The 23,458-nt window shown below is 44.5% G+C and overlaps 1 protein-coding gene across 1 annotated transcript in view; it reads right to left on the reverse strand.

Moving 5' to 3' along the window:
• Positions 1–230: 230 nt before the first annotated feature.
• lamb2l (laminin, beta 2-like) overlaps positions 231–23,458 on the reverse strand; it is a 53,459-nt gene continuing 30,231 nt past the window's right edge. The window contains exons 15-35 of the mRNA XM_071540257.1: positions 21,261–21,401; positions 12,629–12,790; positions 12,332–12,453; positions 9,602–9,722; positions 8,850–9,042; positions 8,551–8,694; positions 7,937–8,168; positions 7,651–7,814; positions 7,298–7,522; positions 6,854–7,068; positions 6,564–6,660; positions 5,554–5,926; positions 5,151–5,335; positions 4,245–4,492; positions 3,291–3,506; positions 3,044–3,188; positions 2,705–2,912; positions 2,467–2,608; positions 1,868–2,044; positions 1,252–1,417; positions 231–988 (exon numbers count right to left, since the gene is read on the reverse strand). Of these exons, the coding sequence (XP_071396358.1) occupies positions 855–988; positions 1,252–1,417; positions 1,868–2,044; positions 2,467–2,608; positions 2,705–2,912; positions 3,044–3,188; positions 3,291–3,506; positions 4,245–4,492; positions 5,151–5,335; positions 5,554–5,926; positions 6,564–6,660; positions 6,854–7,068; positions 7,298–7,522; positions 7,651–7,814; positions 7,937–8,168; positions 8,551–8,694; positions 8,850–9,042; positions 9,602–9,722; positions 12,332–12,453; positions 12,629–12,790; positions 21,261–21,401 (3,810 nt within the window). The 3' untranslated portion in view covers positions 231–854. The remainder of the gene's footprint in view (positions 989–1,251; positions 1,418–1,867; positions 2,045–2,466; positions 2,609–2,704; positions 2,913–3,043; positions 3,189–3,290; positions 3,507–4,244; positions 4,493–5,150; positions 5,336–5,553; positions 5,927–6,563; positions 6,661–6,853; positions 7,069–7,297; positions 7,523–7,650; positions 7,815–7,936; positions 8,169–8,550; positions 8,695–8,849; positions 9,043–9,601; positions 9,723–12,331; positions 12,454–12,628; positions 12,791–21,260; positions 21,402–23,458) is intronic.

Below are 23,458 nucleotides of genomic sequence, written 5' to 3' on the forward strand. Positions count from 1 at the left end.
GTACACATACATGTAATGCAAACATACTGGAGACAGAGTACTAAACAGATACAGTGAGAGTAAAAATGAATGATAGTACTGCACAATACAGAGAGAGAGAGAGAGAGAGAGAGAGAGAGAAAGGGAGGGACAGTACTCACACTACTTTGCTGAATATGAGGCGCCACCTTGTGACAAAAGAATTGAAACAAAATTTCAACATTACATAAAATGTATCAAATTTATTTGTCTTCCAAATCGGTCAATCACACTTCATAATGGGATTCACTTATAAGAATATTTGTGTATGCATTCATATTTATTTAATCAAGACCATATTTTGTAACAAAAATAAACAGCAAAATTTGTCATTTCTCAAAATCTGTCTGTTTCACATATTACTTTCTCGATAGGAATGTCATATTGTAAATAGCATTTACATACTGTTGTCAAATTACAGCAAAAACAAACAAAATCTTGACTTTTGGTCAAAATAACAAATTTCTGATAGCATACTAATATATTTCTTCTCTTATTATTTATGAAATCAATTATCAAGGACATATACAGTAAAACAAATCTTCTCCATTGGTCCTCAACTTAATAGCTTAAAGACATTGACACCGTATGGCGTTGATATCCTTGGGTCAAAAAGTAGTACAGTACATGGACAGAGAAAGGCATTTCTGTGATAAAACACTTGACAGGTAATGTGTAAAACTTGAGATAGCAGTGAATGAATGGAGGTACCAGTGCTTTGTGTTTTTTTTTTTCCATGGGAGTGGTGGTTTTTCTGACCCAGTCACAGTGTCAGTAGTAACTCTGCCTGGACTATAAGACTACAGCAGCAAACAGTAAACAGGGAACCATCCTCACTAACAGTTGCTGTACTTGTGCACTTGTTCCCGAATCTCTTCCCGTACCACTGTGGCGTTTTTCTCCAGCTCTGCCAGCTCGTCGCGCTGCTTCTGCATTCGCTGCTCGTTACTCTTGAACTTTTTCTCCAGCTCTGGAACCATAGAAAATAAGACGAGTCAGGGATTTCAAATTCCATCAAGGTTCAAGATTTAATGACAAACCAATCCAATCCAATGATTGTCAGCATCTTGGACAGAGATAAGTCATGCAATTCAAGAAATCCAGACACAGCCGTAATAATCCTCCTTTCCATCTTCCATTCAAAGATGAAGTGGAAACAGGAACAAAATTGACTGGGAGAATTAGGTAGTACTGTCCCCAACAAATAGTTTGATGGAGTAGTGCTGCACTCACTCCTGAGTTGTTCTATCCCCTTGTTGGCCTTGTTGAGGAGGTCTTCTGCCTCCTTCTTCATATCCTTGGCCCTCTGGTTGACTCTGTCCAGGCCCCCCGACTCCCCGCCAAGAGAGTCCACCTTCATCTGCAGCTCGCGGTACCGCTCCTCTGTCTCGTTCAGACGCTGGAAAAATGTTCAAAGTTTACAATTTGATGCATCATTCGTTTGTTGGTACTGCCGTGTTTGAAGAATAAATGAAGACACATTAGTCCATACATTTGGAGTGCTGATCATTTCTGTCTAAATTCAGTATCCGTTGGACCTGGCACCCATTTTGAGATATATATTCTTTGACATTTGAACTGAGTTATGCATGCTATTTCCTGATCTCTATTATGTATTAGGCCATGCCCTTTGTCAGTTTGTTAGTTCATTGGTTAATGGAGGCTATATTGTTTATCCAAATAGACCCAGGTCGTGCACACCATTAGCTGTCATTGTGCCAAATTGCATGTCTGCCGTGTACCATCTAACAGTAAATTAACAGAAAAAGAATAACAATAATATTGATAATAAACCAGCACAAAATCAATCAAGACAGCATCATAACCCCCCCCCCCCCACCACACTCACATGCTTCAGCGAGGAGGCCTGGTGCGTGGCGTTGTTAGCCAGCGCCCTGGCGTCCTTTGCCATCTCCCTGTTCTGCTCCGTCTTGTTCCTGAGGGCCTCCACGCCCATGGACAGGTTGGCCAGACGCATCATGGCCTCCATCTGCTTGTCCTCCAGCCGCTGCAGCCCTTCCTCCACCTAGGAGAGGACATAACATGAAAGCTAGGTTGGAGCGTATAGGAGAGGAAATGAGAGATTTGGGAGAGAGAGAGAGAGTCTAGAAAGTGAATTTATGGTTGCCTGTAACCTCAGACATGTGAGAGGAGGGTGGATATGGACCTGGGGAATACAGGTATGAGAGGATTACAGGCTGAGGACAGAGGGCTAAGAGCGGGTCAGGATATAGATATACAGAAATATCATATTGTCCACAGATTTAGGGCATATTTCAAGAAGCAATATTATGATGTTAGACAGGTAATCCCACTTTAAATTAAAGGATGTGTGTGGAGGAGATAAGCCTTTCAGTGTGGCACTGATTATTTTATGAAAACTTTACATATTACTGCTAACATGCATGCACACACACACACACACAAAAGCAATGAGGTGTACTGTACCGCCACAGTAGCGTTCCTGGTGCTGTTGAGGTTGCTGATGGCTTCCTCCAGGGCTTTCTTTGCTTTCTCTATGGCCTTCCCAGACACATCCAGTGCCTGCTTGGTGTCATTGGCTGTGTCCTTCACTCCCTCTGCTCGGCTCCTGCACACGGGCACAAGAGTTGCAGGTTACACCTCTGCTGACATGTTTGAAAAATGTATTGTAATAGCCCCGCACATGGTGTAATAGGCCACTCACTTGGCGTCTTTAGCCCTGTCGAGCAGGTCCTTGGCCTTGCCGAGCTGCTGCGAGGTTTGGTTGAAGACCCCTTCGATGTTGGTGATGTTGGAGAGGCTGTCCTTTATCTCCTTGACCACTTTGTCCAGACTGGTCCTATTGACCGGTAGATTGATGGACAAGACCTGCAGAGCCACTTTCTCTATGCTCTCTGGGTCTGCTCCCTCCTCTGGACAGCACACAGGGACGAAGAGACCACAGTTAATTACCAGGACATCTGCTTTGCACAATCCCTATCTAAATAATAAGAATTCACTTCATTCAAAGTAAAGAGAAGCAGTTAAAACAATGTCAGCATACCGGTGAGGAAGTCTCTGATCTTCTTTATGAACTCTTTGAGCTTCTTGTTGGAGTTTTCAAACTGGTCCTTCTTTTTCCGGGCTTTCTCCAGAGTGTTCATAGCCTGGTTCTTCACGTCCTGAGTCAGAGAGGCTATATCCTGGAGCTGGACACATGAACCCAAGATGTGAAGACAATTTGGAGTCTTTAGAGTTCATAGTCTCCGATCAACACAAATAGTAATGTTTATGTAAATCAAACACCCTACCTTCCTGGCCATGCCCTGCAGGTCCTCACTGGCAGCGGTCAGATTGTCGGTGGCGTCCCTGGCCTGTTTCAGCGCCGTTACGGAAGCGCTCACCGTCCCGTTACAGCCTTCTCCACCGCACACGCGATTGCCCTCATCGTCACGGCAACCCGCGCCGCCACACGGGCTGTCTGGGCAGCTGCCGTTGGCGCTGGCGTTGCTATGGCCACCGCACACCTACAGGGAGTGACGATGCAGTTGTTGTCTTTCATGTACTTGTAGATTAGGGTTAGGGTTATGGTTAGGGTTACTAAGAAAATATAGTAAAATATAAACGTTGCTTGTTTCTCTCCTGTGGTGTATACTAGGGTTTGACTGACAAGGGTGTTTAAAGGACCATACCAATACCAATGCCAATATTCTTTAGGTTTAAGTTGCCAATACCCAAGATTTTGTGTCAGTTTCTTTAAATTGGACCATTTTCAAGCCAAAAAATGCAAATTAAAAGTAAAAAATTCAGTGTTTCCCCCCAGAATTTAATTTTTAGTAGAATGGAAAAAGCTCTGAAACAGCATTTAGACCATGGGAAACTAAAACACCATTAAAACACAGGATAATAAGAAAGAGAATTGATGCATACTTGGGTGGAATCCAATCAAAATGTCACATTAGAAAGTTCAGGTTAAGGACTTCCCATAGACAACCAATAAATCAATTATACGAAACAAACTGATCATATCCATCATATGAGGTGAGGGATACTGACTGGCCGATATCTGATTTTTAATAGAATATATTGGCAAACCAATGCACTGGTCTTCTTTTATACATTTTTATAAAGTCTGGTTGAATCCTACACACACACACACACACACACAGCCACATTAGACATGAAAGCATGCATTCACACACTCAGGTAGACAATTACATGAATAAATGAACACACACAGACACCCAAACACCTTCCCTGCGTACCTTGTGGCTGAGGTGATGGACCTTCTTATCCAGGTCATGGCCTTTACGCTGTAGCTCGTCTAGTGATTTCTTCTGAGCGGCCATGGTGCGGAGGAACTTGTCTTTCCTGGCGTTCAGCAGGTCTTCAGTGCGCTGGCGGGTTTCTCTGGACTGCTCCACGGGGCTGGAGGGGCCGGACACCGAGGCGTTGCATTTCTTCTGCGCCTCCATCGACTCCCGGTAGTACTTCTTCACGTTCTCAAACTGATCTGTGAGGGAAAGAGGAGTGTGTTTGTGTGTGTAATAGCTATACATGTACATTACTTCTGTTCAGTGTTGGGGAGTAGTTTCACAAAATTTTGCAGCAGCTTGGTGGAGGTTCAACTAATCTCAAATATGGATAGTGTTTTTGGTAGTGTATTACTTTTTGGTCAAGTGTAGTTAACTACTGCAACTGCCATTGATTCTGAGCTATAAAAGAAAAGAAGGAGAAGAAGAGAGAAGAAGCTCCTTTTACCCTCCTCCCTTTTTTTATAAACACAGTGAAAATTGTATTTTGTTTGAAATGTAATGCTTGTATTACATATTCAGTGGCATCAGTATCTTAATCAGTGGTATTTTTGCAGTCATGTGATTTTGTTTAATATGATATAGCAGATGTAAATCAAAGGACAAGTAACTGTCAAACTTATTTTCAAAGTAGCTTCCCTAATACTGCTTATGTTAAGGTTATAACATGCTGTAAAACAAAGTAACAAACCAAACATATTAACAAATCAAGGTGTACACTTGGAGTACGCTTCAAAGATGTTAAGATTGTAAAAAAAAAGTTGATTTATCTTTTAATTTTAGAGATGGAAAAGGGGTGTTCATTCAAACTGTACGTCATTCGACACTACTTTTGACTGATTTGATCAAATTTGCTACCTGTAAATCCTGAGCTGATGTAGTTCTCCAGCAGGCGGCGTTTCAGAGCCACGGTGGTGTTGATGTCTCTCAGCTCTCTCTCCAGGCCGCTCAGCGTCTGGCTCAGGGCCCCGTCTTGTGCCGCTGTCGCATTCAGCTCCCGGGCCACGCCCATCAGACGCCCATCGGTCAGGGCGATCTCAGCTCTGAATACACACACACACACACACACACACACACAGAGCATGGTGAGAAGGATGTGCACATATAATGTTGTTTTTGTTTTTTAACCATACTTTTTACACTTTTTAAACATCTCCTGTTCTTGTGTCGCGTTACATTGTCGCGTTACATTGTACCTTGCATTACTATTTTTGGCAGCCTGTGTGTATGTGCACAAGAACAACAATAATTATAGAGTCACCTGAGGTCATCGATGCTCTGTCCAATGAGCTGGTGCATCCTGTCGCTGTCCCCGCCGCTGAGCAGATCCTGGACCTGCTTCAGCTTCCCCTCCAAGTCCTGGATCCGGCCGTCCCCGATTTCTGGCGTGACCCCGCTCTCCAGGAGCTTCTGCACGGTGTGCTGGATGTGGTCCAGGTCCCGTTTGATCTGGCACACCGCGTCGTCCCACAGCTGGAAGCACGGGTGACACTGGACGCACTTGGGGAAGGCGCCGGTGAAGCCGCGGGCGCATTCGTCGCAGCGCCGCCCCGCCGCCCCCTCCCTGCACTCGCACGCCCCCGTCACTCGGTCACACTGGGCCGTCTCCGAGCCCAGCGGGTGGCAGTTACACTCTGGAGGCAGGAGGGGAGGGGAGAAAGAAGGTTGTCTGAAAGAGTTTTACTGCCCCATAGCACAAAACGACCATACTCACGTCTTGAAACTCATTTTATAGACTTATAGCTTTATTTAATGAGCTTTATTATTGTTTTTGACTTCCCTTTTATGACGCTTGCCCTCTTATGTTTCTTGCCTTGTTTTTATTGCTTTTGCTGTTGTTTTAATGTTGTTTTTATCGATGTAAAGCACTTTGTAACAGTGTTTAGAAAAGTGCTCTATAAATGCATTTTATTACGTTTATAATATATCTGTGGCAGGTTGTTAGGGCTGTGCCAGAGACCTGTCAATGTTGTTGCAATTCCTACTGGTTGCCACTAGGGGTTGATAGAAGTCAAAGGTTATTTAATGCCCCTAACAAGTCATGTTAGATACAAAGATATGTTATATGAACCTCTGATAGGAAAGAGACAGTTGTTGAATATTGACTTCACTTGAAAGCTGAATAAAAGTTGAGTACTCAATGCGAGCAGGCAGGTATCGAAGTAAGTAGCAGTAGGTGCTCAAATTCAGAGTGAAGCGAACAAGTAGCAAATAGCTTTTTTTCTTTCTTTTTTTTCATTTTTTCTTTTTTCATTTTAATTGGTGCGTTACCTTCACACTGTACCCGTGGGTCTCCCCAGTGGAACTGCTCACACTCAGTACACTGTTTACCTCCAAAGCCTGGGCGACAGTGACACTGGCCTGTGAACTATAGAAGACACAGAGAGAGAGACAGAATGACAGGTAGAGAGACAGACAGAAAGAGGGGCGGATTATGCTAGTTAGCACAAAGGATATCAAATAAATTAGAAAACAAATTCAATGTGTGTTAATTTTTGTAATAAAAATGTGTTTTTCTTGTTTAATTTTCAGGTTTTCTGAGGCCTTTTTGTGGTTCTTACCATGTTGCAGTGAGTTCCCAGGGCGTGCTGCGGGTCGCAGCCACAGCGCTCACAGCCTCTGTCCTGACCGTAGTTCCAGTGGTTAGGGGCGCACTGGTCACAGTTATGGCCCACCACGTTCTCCCTGCAGGGGCAGGCCCCGGTCTGCCTGTCACAGTGGCACTCTCCATCATTACAGGCGGACTGGACGGTGCCGGCAGTCACACAGGTACAACCTGAGGGGAGAGCGATGCATATATTCAATGCACAGGTGGAGAGAAGGCAGTAGAGAAGTGGGAATGCCTTTGTAAAAGTCTGGTTGTAACCATCCCAGGTGACAGAAGTTAATTCTAATACTGTACAACTGGACACAACAGCTGAAAATCCACATCACTTTTATACAAATGGATATTAAAGGAAACAATGACAACTGGATAGTTAAAAAGTCCGCCCATCATCACTCACGTCTGCAGTCCTGGGCCAAAGCGTTGCCATAGTAACCATGTTTACAGTGGGCACAGGAGGGGCCGTCAGTGTGGTACAGGCACCTCAGGCATTGGCCGGTCCTGGGGTCACATGACTCTGGGTCCTGGGTGTCGATGTTGCCATGGCACTCGCACGGGCGGCACTCCCCTCCTTGTTGCTCCGGGTTGCCATAGTAACCAGGGGCACATCGGTCACAGCGTGGTCCTGGGGGTCAAAGGGAGAATAAGTAAAATCAATAAAATAAATTGTTGGTGATTTGTAGTTGAGTCCTGAGAAGAAATACTGTACACTTAGATCACATGGATAGATGACATTGTAGTGTAATATCTCACCGCTGTAGCCTTGTTTGCAGTTGCAGATGATTTGGTTGGAGGAGTGGTCAGCGTGGCAGGAGTCTCCGTTAAAGTGATCGGTCCCTGGGTTGCCGGGGCAGGGGCAGGGCCGACAGTGTTCCCCTGAGCCCAGCACTGGGTTCCCAAAGAATCCATCCACACACCTTGGACGAAGCAGAGCCATTCATCATCGGTGTCATAACCAAGGCTTGAAATTTAAATACATGCTAAATGCTGGTCAGATTACACTACACTAAACTGAGCTGAACTCTCCCTCCCTCCCTACCGTTCACACAGGTGTCCTGCTGTGTAGTCCCTGCAGTCTCTACACTCTCCAGTGTGGGGGTCGCAGCTCTCTGCATGGCCGTTACACTGGCAGGGGCTGCAGCTGGGGAAGCCCCACTGGCCCGGTTGGCAGTCTGAGCACTGGCGCCCGGTGGCCCCCTGCCTGCACTGGCACTGGCCTGTGGCTGGGTCACACTGGTGGCTCAACGAACCCTGGGAGTGGCAGTCACAGGCTGGAGGGGCGGAGGGAGGAAGAGGGAAGGGGTTAGTGGAAGTGGAAGAAGGACAAAGGTTGATGTTCACTCATTGATAAATAAATGACGTTTACATTCAAAGAAAAGTAAAAAATAAGTGTAATAGTATGTAGTAGATGAGGTCAAAGATGATTTTGGTTTAGTTAGAGGTCTGAGACAATGTTCAGTGAGCTCTACATCTTACTGTCTGGACTATTTGACAGAAATCACCAATGTCATTTTTCAAGTATTTTTCCAGGGATTCAGGTATATCTATAAAAGTTTCCATTTCAAACTGTGCACAAATGTGATCTGTAACACGGTCTGCTGGACTTGTGAATGTATGATGTGACAAACATTGTAGATGACCGAACAGACTTACCAGTACAACCATGAGGTCCGAAGCCGTAGGTTCCTGGGGCGCACTGGTCACAGCGTCGACCAATCACATTGGGTTTACAACGACACTGACCTCCGACCTTGTCACACTCTGCACTGATGGAACCCTGGGGGTCGCACTGACAGGCTGCAGGCAAGATGGAAGAACGACAAGAAAAGATGAGGGAAGATGACAAGAGAGTACGGATAGATTTGAACGCACAAACTTCAACCTGTGTGTGTGTGTGTGTGTGTGTGTGTGTGTGTGTGTGTGTGTGTGTGTGTGTTTCTCTCTCCACTCACACAGAGCCCCATCATGAATGATGGCAGAAATGCTGCAGATGAGTTTAGAGCACATCTCAGCGAGGGCAGGCATCGGTGTGATCATGAAGGAGTCCAGACACATGTAGCGAATCATCTCCTCCCGCCGCTGATCCGCCTCTGGTTCGTTGCCTTGGAAACCAGGAAGCTCGGTGTACTTGGGGATCAGAACCAGCTATCAGGGGAATAAAAAAGGTGGAGAAAGGAAAGGATTATAATTTTTTATAGGGTATAAAAATGGCTATAAATAGGCAAGGGATTATGAGCCATAGAGATTTTATTAGTCACAAGAGGTCGATGAGTCACTTTTCTTGCGCAAAGAACTCATAAAGATATTAAAGAGGGTGCAAAGTTGGACATCCAAATTCCCAGCAAGAGTTGAATTCAAAAATTGCATTTGCATTTTTCCAACACTAGGGGGCGACACCTGAGCAACATTCTCTCCACTGTCCCTGAACTCTGATGCAGGTAGCTCATTAGAGACTTTTAGTACAGGATCACACAGTAGATATGTTGACTATGAGTGTGTTAATTGTTTCATACATTTATGAATATAACATTGATGTCACGTGAAAGGTTTTCCTGCACCAATAGGGTTACAGGGTTGATATCTCTTGGGATTGGACCATATTTGAAACAGGCCACTAACAAAGCCATGGTGACCTTTCTAATAGATTAATAGATGAAAAATAAAGGTGGCAGGCTGAAAGAGCAGACAAGTGGGTTTATCTCACCGAGTCAATGAGGATGAAGGCGGTGAGATGCCTGTGTGAGACGCCATGACGCTGGAACCTGATGGCCACCACATAACGATTACTGGGCTCGAAACAGAACGGCCGGGGCATCTGGATGTATCTGGAAGAACATACACATATTTAAATAGATACATACATAGATACATTGGCACATGTATACATATACATATATACATACATAAATGCATACCTAAAAACATGCATACATACATACAGTACATACATACATACATACATACATATATATACATACATACACTGATACATACAGTATATGCATGCATACATACTTAAATTGATACATACATAGATACATTGTTACATACAGTACATATATTCACACATGCAATCAGAATCAGAATCTATTCATCAAGTATATTTTATATGCACTGGGAAGATGACCTACAAGCACAGACAAGCATACACAGACACACACACAGACACACACTTGCATGTGCCCATAATTAGACACACGTGTTAATGTGTGGCCTCTCAGCCTTGGCATATCCTCTCTCTCCCTGACCTGACTCTCTCCCTAACTACCAATTCTCTCTCTCTCTCTCTCTTTCTCCCTCTCTCTTCCTCCATCCTCCCAATGTGTCCACCTTACTCTTCCATACTAACCCTCCCTGCCCTCTCTTGCTCATCTCCCTCCTCTGACTTTCTAATACACATATTCTCTGGCTTCTACCCCTCTGTCTGTGTTTTGGGGTCACTTTGCTAATTGGTTCTGGCTGAAGGACCAATCACAGAAGAGAACGGAAGGCGAGCTACGGTCTGCTGAGCCAGTCAGATCCGGGCAGGGTCTGATCTCTTGGTTCCAGATGAGTCCAGACTCTGAAAGGCTTTTCAACAGGTTGAAACCAAACAGTCAAACGCCTTAGTATTGGTGCAGAGAGCTTAAGTTAGCCTTCTCCTATTCTTTATCATATATCCTATACTTTGCTGCTTCCATTTCCCCACGGGGATCATTAACGTTTCATCTAGTCTAATCTAATCCGTCTAATCTGTCGACTCATCTACAGTGTAATATGGATTTCATATCAAAAGATGAATATGAGGTAAAATAACTGACTGTCATCTTTTGATTATGGGTCTAACCCTAACCCTTTTATTGTCTTTCCTATTAAAGCAGGTAAAATAAATAATACCTGCAAAGACATGCTTGGCTCACTGTTTCAGTGCTTAGTGTATGCTTTTGACTGTAGATTGGTGAATTGCACAGGGAATGGAGTTGGGGATTAGAATGTTTTTAGATTACACTGGGCAAGAAGAGTAAAGTAAATAAAGGCAACTCAGAGATGCTGAAAAAGTATGATAGGAAATATAAAATGATCTGTCTAAAAAAGCAAAGCAAAACCATATAAAAACGGAAAAACCACCTAACGTTGGTTCTTTCATAACCAGTGATGTCATTAGGTGTAAACAAAGGTGTGGTGAAACTAAACCATGGATACTTTCAACTACAGCCTTTTGTACAAAGAGCTACTCTGGGCTTGGAATGACGTTTTAACAGTTACAGTTCGATATCTCCCTTGGAAGTGGAACTCATCAATGTCCTTCCAGACCCAGTCACTCTATCGCTCTTTACAATGCACACTGAACAGTGGAATATTCTCCCTGTAACATTTTTTTGTATAGAGTGTCAGAATGAAACCCTTCATTTTTTGATGTTTCCATCCACAAAACCACCTCAAGTAGACAGTAAAATTAGATTGCATGTATGTCAGTGCTTCTGTACTGCAACACTTTTGATATTGGTGGAAGCCAATTCATCACTCCTTCACCTTTTGTCAGTAGCCAAGCTGGGAAAAGCTCCGCTGGGAAAGCTCTTGTTGGCTCGCTGTTATCTCAGCAATCTTAAAAAGGCATTAAGAGAAAGACTGAGCCAGGACAAACTCAATGAACCTAGAGCAAGTTTATGGATTTTTATTTACAACTTCTCCACTGTAGATCCATTTACTACTGTGCTTTACCTCTCTCCGCTTGTCTCCAACAGGTCTGATGATATTTGCCAATGTAAACAGCTGCCACCTTTGTTTCATATCACATTAGTGGAATCTTACACAAGCGTTCTGATATGTTCAGGTTTGCCCTCTTATCGCTGAATCAATAGTAAACATAACTGGAGGGTACGGCAAAATAAGAATAGATGGATCACAACAGAGGCCTGACTCACACTACACACAAGTCAGTGCAGGCTTAAGTGACAACAACACCATGATGCAATTCTTCCTGAGCTATATAACAGCACAGAACCATGTCTGTGTGTTGAACACTTGTACAATTCCTTCAGTAACTTGAACTAACAAATGGCTACAACAGCCTCCCCCTCAGGCACATTCATAGAAAAGGGTGAGCTCACACACACACACACACACAGACACACACACACACACACACAGTGTACACATTGGTACTGGTTCAGCAATCTAAGATTTGTGCCCTCTCCACCTCACCTACAGACGGGTATCTGGGTCAGTGTTAATGATTAAAGCAGGACGACAATGTATTTGTGTCTGTGTGTGTGTGTGTGTGTGTGTGTGTGTGTGTCTATGTAAACTGCCAGCTTGACTCAATTTGAATGAGTCATTGACACTCGAATCCTGCAAATACATTTTACATGCATAGGGTGCAAATGACAAAACAACAGCTTCATACACACACACACACACACACACACACATGCATACACACAGGTGTTGGTACCTCTTGCGGTGCGGCAGGGTCACTGTGTAGAGCTGCTCAGTTGGTAGCAGGTTTCCACAGCGGGGACTGGAGGGCAGCAGTACAGAGGTAATACTAACTATGGCCTCCCAGTCCTCTGTGGACTACACACACACACAAACACACACACACAAACACATACAAACACATTGGGGATTATTTCAAAAGACTTTCATTGAGTAGCAAGAATCCCATTAAGAGTTTTATAATTGCATCATCCACATCCAGATCCACATCCATCTATCATAACTGTACACACACACACACACACACACACACCTCTGGTTCGTAGCGTATCATGATGTCATATTCCATGGCGTAGGGGATGTTGTCGACGGTGAACACCAGGCCGGCGCCGTCTTTGACCCGGGCGAAACCGGGACCGGTCCATGTCACCATGTGGCTGGGGCTCCGCTCTCTATGGACAGTCCTCACATCCGGCTGGAGAGAGAGAGAGAGAGGGAGAGAGAGAGAGAGAGAGAGAGAGAGAGAGAGAGAGAGCGAGAGAGCGAGAGCGAGAGAGAGAGATTTTCCGTTACATGCATATTTCAAACAAATCGCCTGGTGTGGCCTACAGTGAGAGCCCTGCACATACATGTAGAAATACTTGTGTCATATAAGACTTTATACATGTCATCAGGTGGTTACGTAAACATATATTTGTGTTTGATCACATGCTATCTGAGGGGCGACTTTAAAAACACATACCTGAGTGTGTGTGTGTGTGTGTGTGTGGGTGTGTGGTGGGTGGGTGGGTGTTGGATGGGTGTGTTGTAAAGTATGATAGCTCCTGTCAGACTCTATTCACACACAGGTGACAGTATGGGAGACAAGGAATGTGTGCACGTGTATGTGTGTTGGTGTGTGTGTGAGTGTGTGTGTGTGTGTGTGTGGTGCAAGGGGGTTCTCCTCCCGATTCCCCAAATCCTCCTGCTATCTCCTTGATGTTTTCTCTTTTGACTTTGATCATGATGGATGCCTTGGCTACCGGCCTCTGATTCGAGTCACAAACACACACACACACACACACACACACACACACACGCACGCGGCAGTCTGAGTGATGTGGACTGCATCTGGATGCTTCCTTCCATCTTCTATCTATTCTATCTGTAATGTGTGAGCAGAGAGTCACTTTCACTAGAGGTTATCAGCTTAAATATTTGCACAGTAAATACAACTCCTAAAGGTATGCCTAGTATTATTGCAACACTGACTTTCTATTTAGTTTCTGCCATAATATTTAAAGTAAATTTTAACTGTGCCAGTAGGCAGGAGGGGAGAGAGTAGAGCTCCTTTAAACTGTGACCTGTGTAGGAATTTTATCAATATTGATTCAATGTAGAGAGATTATGACAGCAGTGAGTTGTGAAATGTTAGATGATACATTCAGCAGACCAAGTACCACACTGTTCATACTCTCTTTTTCAACTTGACTAGTTTGACTTGAATTAATTAGAGTGGATGTTAACCTTCAAGAGCCAAGCACTTAATTAGGTAAGCCTCAAATTGCCAAGTGGTGCGTACACTGCACCACAACAATACTTTTAGAACGTGAACTTGGGAACTTTGTAAGGGGCTTACTTAAGTTTCACTTCACAGTGGTTGAGAAGAGTGAGACCTCCAATTCCCTTTTACATGGTGGCCATATTTGATTAAGTCATAGGCCTATATGGGGTGGGAAACCCTACCTGGAAAACAGCAAAAAGCAGGTGGAAACAGAGGGAAACTCAACCAGTCTTTAAACAAAAAATGTAAAATATGAACCACTAGCTTTCAATATCATCAAGAGATGAGCAGAGCTGGGGGCTAAATTACGCAAGAGGGTTGTCAAAGGCTTGGCTACATGATGTTGATAATGTTTATCCATAACATTAGCTAATGTTACCAGTCATGTTGTTATCTCCAAACCAATAACTAGGCCTAGGTTTCTTTTTTATTATTTCAGCATTAACCACCTTTATCTTCAGTATTAGCATAGCTATCATTATGCTTATTATTCTTTGAGTGAAATTGTTTATGTCCTCTGTTAGCTAATGCTAGCAGCTAGCTAAAGCTAGCAGCTAGCTCATGCTAGTAGCTGTTGATTTTAATTGGTTAAGCGATACTTCCCTTCTCCACAGCTTCAAAATGTTGCTTGTGCATCTTGGACCTAAAGCTTGTGATACAACAAGCAACATTTTTGGAGAAGATGACAAGGCAACGTGTCCGTCAACAGGAATTGAAGTCAAACTTGCAGCATAATACCATAGCATTAGAAGTTGCCATGTAGACAATGTGAGAGTGTTTATCCATCTACTTGGGCTGTGTAATCCTGCAATGTTGACCAAAATGTTACACAGTGTGTGTATCAAGGATATAAAAGTGCTGACACACCTGGCAGTTTTTTAGGGCAACAATACCAACCAACTAACCAAGTCAAAACACAGGATTAACATCTATTCAAGTGTTGGCATTCCTGTGTGATTAAATAAAAAATATAAAGGCAACTTATTGATCGATCTTGATCATCATAATTGCCCAGACATGTATTTTCCCTGGTCATCTCTGCCTGAACAGTTTGAACCAAAACAGGATCTGTCTGTCATAGATTTGCTGAATTCTACTCCCAGTGACTCAACAATAAGTGCATTCCGTCTCTCACAGAAACTTTCTCCCTGAACACCCTCTGTTCATTTCAGCCACCAGTATCAACTGTGTTTGAGTGCTTTTACATATGTTCTCTAGTTGTGTTTTTGGTAGTTGGTTTTATTGTGTGGTTGTTTCTGCACTGTTGATTTGTCATCCAGTAACAAAACATCAATGGACTGGATTGAAGGAGAAAGGGTCATCTATAGACCCATCAAGGTATGTGAGCATTGTTTTTATTGCAGTTAAATTGTAAAGATTTTGAGCTGTAATTAAATGTAGCAAAAGAGGCTTTTGAGTGACATTATCGCATTTCCTTCAAAGGCATTGTTCAATGTACCGGTGTACAGAGACACTGTACAGCTCTGCTGGGAGTGGAAGTACTACGAAGTACAAGTAAGAACCACTTTTGTTTCTGGCCCTCACAAAATAAAACACCTGACAAATTCTGGTAAAGTGTCTCCTATGATTATACATGAGAACATCTGATGTTTTCTATTGTCTTGTAGAAAAAAATGATGGTCCAGTTTTTGAGGCTTCAGCAACAAAAGCAGGTCCCATCTGAGCTGACAGCTGAGGACATGACTGACTGGCTGGTGGCGCAGGGCAAGACATCTCTCAGGGAGCGGTGAGACAGTCCACCACTCAATCTGTCATCAACTCTGCTCATGTTAAAGGAATAGTTCACCCAAAAATGAAAATTCAGTCATTATCTACTCACCCCCATGCCAGCAGAAAATTGGTTTAATTTTTGATGTCCACTTTAGTCTCTGTTCTGTATGTATTCTGCACAGTGTAATACATGCAGCATTTATAGTTAAAAATGGCACTAACCCTTTTCATTATTATTATGACATCAAACATTAATATGGGTGCTCACTTACTGATTTTGACAATTAAATACAAAGTAATTACTTTAAAAAAGTATTTCTATTTTAAAATCTTGTGCTTTTATTTTGAAGGCTAAACGGCCAAACGGGAAGTTTCTGCTAATTCGAGCTAGTCTTACCTATCGAGGCGCACACGTGATGTATTTTGAAATTACAGCTAGAGTGGTGATTTCAGCTAAATAATGGTCGGTCTTTTCAAGTCACTTTGGGATCTTTTGGCTTCAAGAGACCTGGATTATGCTATAAGAGCTGCATGGAGCCATTTTATGGTTATTTTCCATTATTATTTTTTTTAACTCTGTCCATCTGTTGTATGGACTAATAAACTTTATTTTTTTATGATTTTCTACTGGCATGTGAGTTGAGGTGAGTAGATAATGACAGAATTTCAATTTTTGGTTGAACTATTCCTTTAAGCTAGTCTGTTACTAATGAGAAGAAAATAGAGCAACAGTTAAGATGAACCTTCTTTTTTCTTTCCATTTGAAGATTGTGGAGGTTTGATCTTGAGGGTTTTGATCCAAGTGTCCAGCCTCTCCTCACGCTGGTAAGACCAAGATCATGAAAAGACTCAGTTTGGAGTAAATTATCACATAACACTAGATTGATCCTGTAAATATGTCTAATCTTAATGGTGCATCCCATTTCTTGTTTCAGATGTGGGAGGTGAACATCAGCATGAAAATGATGGTCATTGAGTTTTTAGCCCGAATCGTGCTGAACTCATCTGAAGCCAACAGTCCTTGTTTTCAGTAAGTCACAGTTATGAGATATGATGAAACTTGAATGATTTCCGTGGGGAAATTGTGTCTTTTCAGAAAAATTTCAACTAATTTTGAGCGACTCTCTTCGACAGAGACCCTCAGATCATCCGTCTGGCTGACAAAGCCATCAGGAGCCTGATGGAGAAGCAGCAGCCCAGCTCCAGCCTCCTCGGCCCCCAGGAGGTGGTGATGCTGGTTGTGCCTAAAGTGCTGCAGGGCTTCTGGATTAATGCGGCGATCCTCTTATCCGTACCCCCGCTGCAGCTCAGCGACCTGGCTGTCGGACTCACGAAGGCCGTTGAGGATAAGCTCTCCGCCTCTCTGACCTCTACGGACCGTCAGGCTGCCTTCTCCCGCTCCATCCGGGATGAGAAGGTCCTTACTATCCAGAACAAGGTCAGAGAGAAGTACACTCCAGATGTCCTGCTGGAGAAGCTGAAGCGCTTTGAGTCAGAGCTGCTGACCAGGATCGTTGACGTCACAGTGGGGGAAATCTGTGTGATGTTTGAGCCACAGAAACAAGTGCTGACCACCAAAGAGGTAAGAAGACCTGTTCAGATGTATGATCGAGTAGCTGGATAAGATACTGTATAATAAAAAAGAAATTCTCTCCCTCTTTAGGTGGATCTAGATGATTCCACCCAGCCAGCTGTAGTGGATGGAGCCGTGAACTCCACACCCCTTGATGGAGATTTAAGCGAAGAGCCCGGCCTGAAAGAGGACACAACACCAAGCCCAGAAATGGACTCTGCTGTTGGTTCAGCTGCTCTGGTTCCTCTGAGCCTCCCTACTGAAGCTCTTGTGGTTCTTCTGACCCTCCCTACTGAAGCTCCTCTGGTTCCTCTGAGCCTCCCTACTGACGCTCCTTTGGTTCCTCTGAGCCTCCTTACTGAAGCTCCTGTGGTTCATGTGAGCCACCTTACTGAAGCTCCTGTGGTTCCTGTGAGCCTCCCTAATGAAGCTCCAGTGGTTCCTGTGAGCCTCCCTCCTGAAGCTCCAGTGGTTCCTGTGAGCCTCCCTACTGAAGCTCCTGTGGTTCCTGAGGCTCCTCTGAGCCTCCCTACTAAAGCCCCTGTGTTTCCTCTGAGCCTCGCTACTGAAGCCCCTCTGGTTCCTCTAAGCCTCGCCACTGAAGCCCCTCTGGTTCCTCTGAGCCTCTCTACTGAAGCTCCTCTGATTCATGTGAGCCTCCCTACTGAAGCTCCTGTGGTTTTTCTGACCCTCCTTACTGAAGCTCCTCTGGTTCCTGTGAGCCTCCCTACTGAAGCTCCTCTGGTTCATGTGAGCCTACCAACTGAAGCTCCTGTGGTTCCCGTGAGCCTCCCTACTGAAGCTCCGCTGGTTCCTCTGATCCTCCCTACTGAAGCTCCTGTGGTTCCTCTGAGCATCCCTACTGAAGCTCCTCTGGTTCCTGTGAGCCTCCCTACTGAAGCTCCTGTGGTTCCTGTGAGCCTCCCTACTGAAGCTCCTGTGGTTCCTGTGAGCCTCCCTACTGAAGCTCCTGTGGTTTTTCTGACCCTCCTTACTGAAGCCCCTGTGGTTCCTCTGAGCCTCGCTACTGAAGCTCCTCTGGTTCCTGTGAGCCTCCCTACTGAAGCTCCTGTGGTTCCTGTGAGCCTCCCTACTGACACTCCACTGGTTCCTCTGAGCCTCCCTTGTGAAGCTCCTCTGTTTCCTGTGAGCCTCCCTACTGAAGCTCCTCTGGTTCCTCTGAGCCTCCCTACTGAAGTTCCTGTGGTTCCTGTGAGCCTCCCTACTGAAGCTCCTGTGGTTCCTGTGAGCCTCCCTACTGAAGTTCCTGTGGTTCCTGTGAGCCTCCCTACTGAAGCTCCTGTGGTTCCTGTGAGCCTCCCTACTGAAGCTCCTGTGGTTCCTGTGAGCCTCCCTAATGAAGCTCCTCTGGTTCCTGTGAGCCTCCCTACTGAAGCTCCTGTGGTTCCTGTGAACCTCCCTACTGAAGCTCCTCTGATTCCTCTGAGCCTACCAACTGAAGCTCCTGTGGTTCCTGAAGCTCCTCTGAGCCTCCCTACTGAAGCCGCTGTGTTTCCTCTGAGCATCCGTACTGAAGCTCCTCTGGTTCCTGTGAGCCTGTCTACTGAAGCTCCTGTGGTTCCTGTGAGCCTCCATACTGAAGCTTCTCTGGTTCCTCTGAGCCTCCCTACTGAAGCTCCTGTGGTTCCTGTGAGCCTCCCTACTGAAGCCCCTGTGGATCCTGTGAGCCTCCCTACTGAAGCTCCTCTGGTTCCTCTGAGCCTCCCAACTGAAGCCCCTGTGGTTCTTGTGAGCCTCCCTACTGAAGCTCCTCTGGTTCCTCTGATCCTCGCTGCTGAAGCTCCTCTGGTTCCAATGAGCCTCCAAACTGAAGCTCCTGTGGTTCCTGTGATTCTCCCTATTGAAGCTCCTGTGGTTCCTGTGAGCCTCCCTACTGAAGCTCCTCTGGTTCCTGTGAGCCTCCCTACTGAAGCTCCTGTGGTTCCTGTGAGCCTCCCTAATGAAGCTCCTCTGGTTCCTGTGAGCCTCCCTACTGAAGCTCCTGTGGTTCCTGTGAACCTCCCTACTGAAGCTCCTCTGATTCCTCTGAGCCTACCAACTGAAGCTCCTGTGGTTCCTGAAGCTCCTCTGAGCCTCCCTACTGAAGCCGCTGTGTTTCCTCTGAGCATCCGTACTGAAGCTCCTGTGGTTCCTGTGAGCCTCCATACTGAAGCTTCTCTGGTTCCTCTGAGCCTCCCTACTGAAGCTCCTGTGGTTCCTGTGAGCCTCCCTACTGAAGCCCCTGTGGTTCCTGTGAGCCTCCCTACTGAAGCTCCTCTGGTTCCTCTGAGCCTCCCAACTGAAGCCCCTGTGGTTCTTGTGAGCCTCCCTACTGAAGCTCCTCTGGTTCCTCTGATCCTCGCTGCTGAAGCTCCTCTGGTTCCAATGAGCCTCCAAACTGAAGCTCCTGTGGTTCCTGTGATTCTCCCTATTGAAGCTCCTGTGGTTCCTGTGAGCCTCCCTACTGAAGCTCCTCTGGTTCCTCTGAGCCTCCCAACTGGTAGGAGTTCTTCATCAGGTCCGCTCACACTGTAGCTCATGTCTACTTCCATGAAGATGAATTGAGGCATTGATTGTTCTCTTTTGTTTTTCAGAGATCAAAAAGACCAAGAAGAAGAAGAACAGAGTCTGGCGCTTCTTCCGTCGGATGGTCCAAACATTGAGGAAAACAGCCAAGGAAACTGAGAGGGACTGAAATCCCACTGCAAAAAATAAATTCAGTGTTGCATTGCAATTAGTCCATGTCAGTCTTTTTTTTTTTTTTTACTGTGAATTGATGCATTGTAAATTCAGAAATGATCATCGATTTTTTATTTATTGATCTCAGAATGTAGAAAATGTATTGCTTTCATCATTTCTTATTTCACTGGGGTCAAAATATCAGGTTGCACACATGTAAAATCCATTTGTCATCCATCACTTTGTGGAAAATCAAAGAGCTTTCAACTCAGAAGAGACAGATAGTAAAATACCACTAAGCACAGTCAGGGCAATAATCAAAAAGTTGCACAGTTGAGTGGAATGCTGAGGTTATCAACTGTCAAAATCAGTTAGACGCCTCCATCATGTCAACAAGCTCTTTGGAAGGGTTGCAGGAAAGAAGCCCTTACTGAGTGCAACCCATAAACTGAAGTGCCTGAACTTTGTCAAGCTGGAACTACAATTGAAAGAAATGGTTGCGGGAACACAAAATCAATGTTTTGCAATGGCCATCTTGTCTCCAGAGGTCTGAATTGAAGAGGGCAGTCCACAAGCACAAACCTAAGACTATCAAGGATCTTAAATTGTTCTGCATGGAGGCATGGTCCCTCCCAAAGTGTTCTCCAACCTTGTCAGACATTACAGTAAGAGGCTATTGTACTAAACCATAAAACATTTTGTGTTTGAAGAACGTATTGTGTTAAAATAAAAGTGTACGACTCCCATATGTTTGAGCCCAAAGTATGACTCACTGCATGTGTTGCATGCGACCGACTGAAACTTAAATCTGATTGACTCCAGATTTAAGTTGTTCTAGTTGTTGTGTTTTAGTGGTTAAAAGATTTATTTTGGAGTGGAAAATGCAGAAATCAGACATGTAATGACCCGGAAGCGGTATATTTGTTTACAAGTAGAAACGGTGGCAAGTCTGTCTTGTCTTAGCTCTTGCAGTGTTCCTGAACACTAATATGAAACCATGAACAGAATTTCTTTAAAAATGTAAAAGTTTATAGCCTGATATTATCGTTCTGAAGCAATTGGCAGCCTCTCGTTCAACCGCTACTGTTAAAACAAGTTGTACGGTGCAACTTATACAATTCAACCTATTTGGTTTGCAGAAATACATAACATTAATATTTAGTAGCTGACTACTAACATTAAGTAACATTAGGGATCAACATCATGGATGTTCAATTTAATCCAGTTGCTGTCTAATGTTAGCCTTAGTTTGATCTAGAATAGACCGTCATGGTTAATTTGGCTTCCAGCTCTGCACATTTCAAACAATTTTGGTGCACATTTTTTGTCCAAAGACAGGTTGAGTTTGCCTCTGTTTCTACGTGCTTCGCTGTCTTCCAGGTAGTGTACCCCCAGAATAAACCAAAGAGAATATCCTACTGTTTGTTGAAGCTGGCGGATGCGTCTCAGAGCTGCCCTCTGTTGCTGAGCGGTGGCGATGCGTCGGTGGCGCCGGTGCCTCCTCAGCTGGTTGTTGAGGTGCTGAACACAGTCAATCTCTGCCTGAGGCCGAGCTTTTCCCTGGAAGAGGAGAGGAGAGGAGAGGAGAGGAGAGGAGAGGAGAGGAGAGGAGAGGAGAGGAGAGGAGAGGAGAGGAGAGGAGAATGTTAATGTATGCCTATGTTCTTATACATAACCGAAATGCGTGGTACAAAGTAAACTTCTCATTTTGAAAGTGAGAATGAAAATAACACTGAGCAGAATGAACCAAGACTGTTATAAACTGTGGGAGCGAGAGAGAAAAACAAAGGCTGTGTGCTTGAGAGTGTGTCTGTGCATATGTGTGTGTGTTGTGCGGCACTAACTCATTGTGACTGGTTGGTATCTGAGCTACTGTCTGATGTTTTTATGGGTCACTTCAGCTATGGACCGTGAGCTCTGCACAGAAACACAGGACCTTGACAATAGCCTCTACACTCTGTCTTTCTTCTCTGCGCGGTGTCCCAATGAAAACTACTGAGGCACGGTGTGTAAAGTCAGTTTCCATTGGGCATATGAAGGACACACACAAGTACACACAGTTATAGAAACACTAGAGAATTTCAAAACCATGTTCACTCAACCCCCCGAAGCCAACCGCCTCACATGTAAAAGCCACAATCCCCTCATCTCTCATACTTTCTTTCTTTCTTTCACAACATCCTGAAGTCAATGCTTCCCTTATTTCCACATTCCTGCAGTGGTGAAGGTGTACTGGGGACTGCCTGAGCTTGCCCTGAGGGTTAGGGCTGAAGAGCTGGTGGTAGGGGGGCAGAACTGGGTGAGGGGGAGAGCTACAGGGGGGAGAGGATGGAGGAGGGCGGTGGAGGAGAAAGAGACGGATGGAGGAGAGAAGAAAGGAGGGGAGACCGAGATGGCGTGATACTAGATGAGATTAGACAGCAGCAGCAGCAGCAGGCCCCTCTCTCTCTCTCTGTGGCTGCCACTGCTGTCGCTGCTGGGGATTATGGGACATTGATGGGGATGATGATGGGATTGTTGTCTCCTTGTTGTTCTCAGGACTTGCTGCAACAGGTTGGGGAGGGGAGGGCGGGGTGGGGAGGGGACGGTCGACAAGGTGGAGATTTGAGCGGGAGCAAGAATGAACACCATCCCCTTTGTTCATGCAAAAATATGGAGAGCATAACTCTTCATAATGAGAGACTTTAAGGGAACATTAATGGGAAGGAATGCTTTAATTGGCCTGCCATCCTCTTTGTTAAATTTGAATGTGAAATTTGAAAGAGGGGTGAAGGTTGTGTTTGTGCATGAAAAGAGAGGTAATCTGGCTAATTTGAATATGTGAGTTGCTGGATTGAATTTATAGTAGTATGTAAGATGCACTAATATACTGTATATTAATAATGCATTTTCCTCTAAGTCTCCTCTAAGTCATTCTTCTCTCTCTTTCTCTCTCTCTCTCCCTCTCTCTCTCTCTCTCTCACACACACACACACACACACAAAGCTTTATATCAGCCCATCTTCCTGGCCTGATAGCCATCTGCCTAACTCTGTCTGTACCTGCCATGTGCCTGCTACTAGCCTCCTTACACACTCCTACACGTAGATTTCAGATACTGCAACACACACCCAAGCACATATACACACACACTGCTGCAGTACATCTAAATACACTGCCAACACAAGCATACACTTCCAAATCCCCTAACAAAGACAACCTTGGTTTGGGTCAGAACATCATGAAATCTCCTTATGTTTTAGTCATCACATTTTCCAAGACACAATGTGGGTGTTTGGTCTGGAACTGTACAATATCTAAGATATACAGACCCTATCATAAGGTCAGACCCTCTATGAATGGTGTTGCAAACATGTGTCTTCTTTAGGGAGTCATAAGGTAAACTATGTGACCTTTATCATCATTGTGACCTCTTGCTTACTTCCTAATGGAGTACAAAATCTTGATCACATGTTTTACCATGGAACCTTTACCTCTCATAATCAAGTGTGAACATTTCAATAAGCACAGAATAAAAAAAATATAGGCTTTTGAAAAGAAAATGTTGCTAATATAAATGCTGCTAATATAAAAGATAGATTAGACAGATTACAGTCTACTCTCCGACCTCATAAATA

The sequence above is a fragment of the Centroberyx affinis genome, unplaced genomic scaffold, assembly GCF_046629955.1.
Source record: "Centroberyx affinis isolate AG114_WGS23_722 - 3 ecotype Tasmania unplaced genomic scaffold, CSIRO-AGI_Caff_v1 ptg003590l_1, whole genome shotgun sequence".
NCBI lineage: Eukaryota > Metazoa > Chordata > Actinopteri > Beryciformes > Berycidae > Centroberyx > Centroberyx affinis.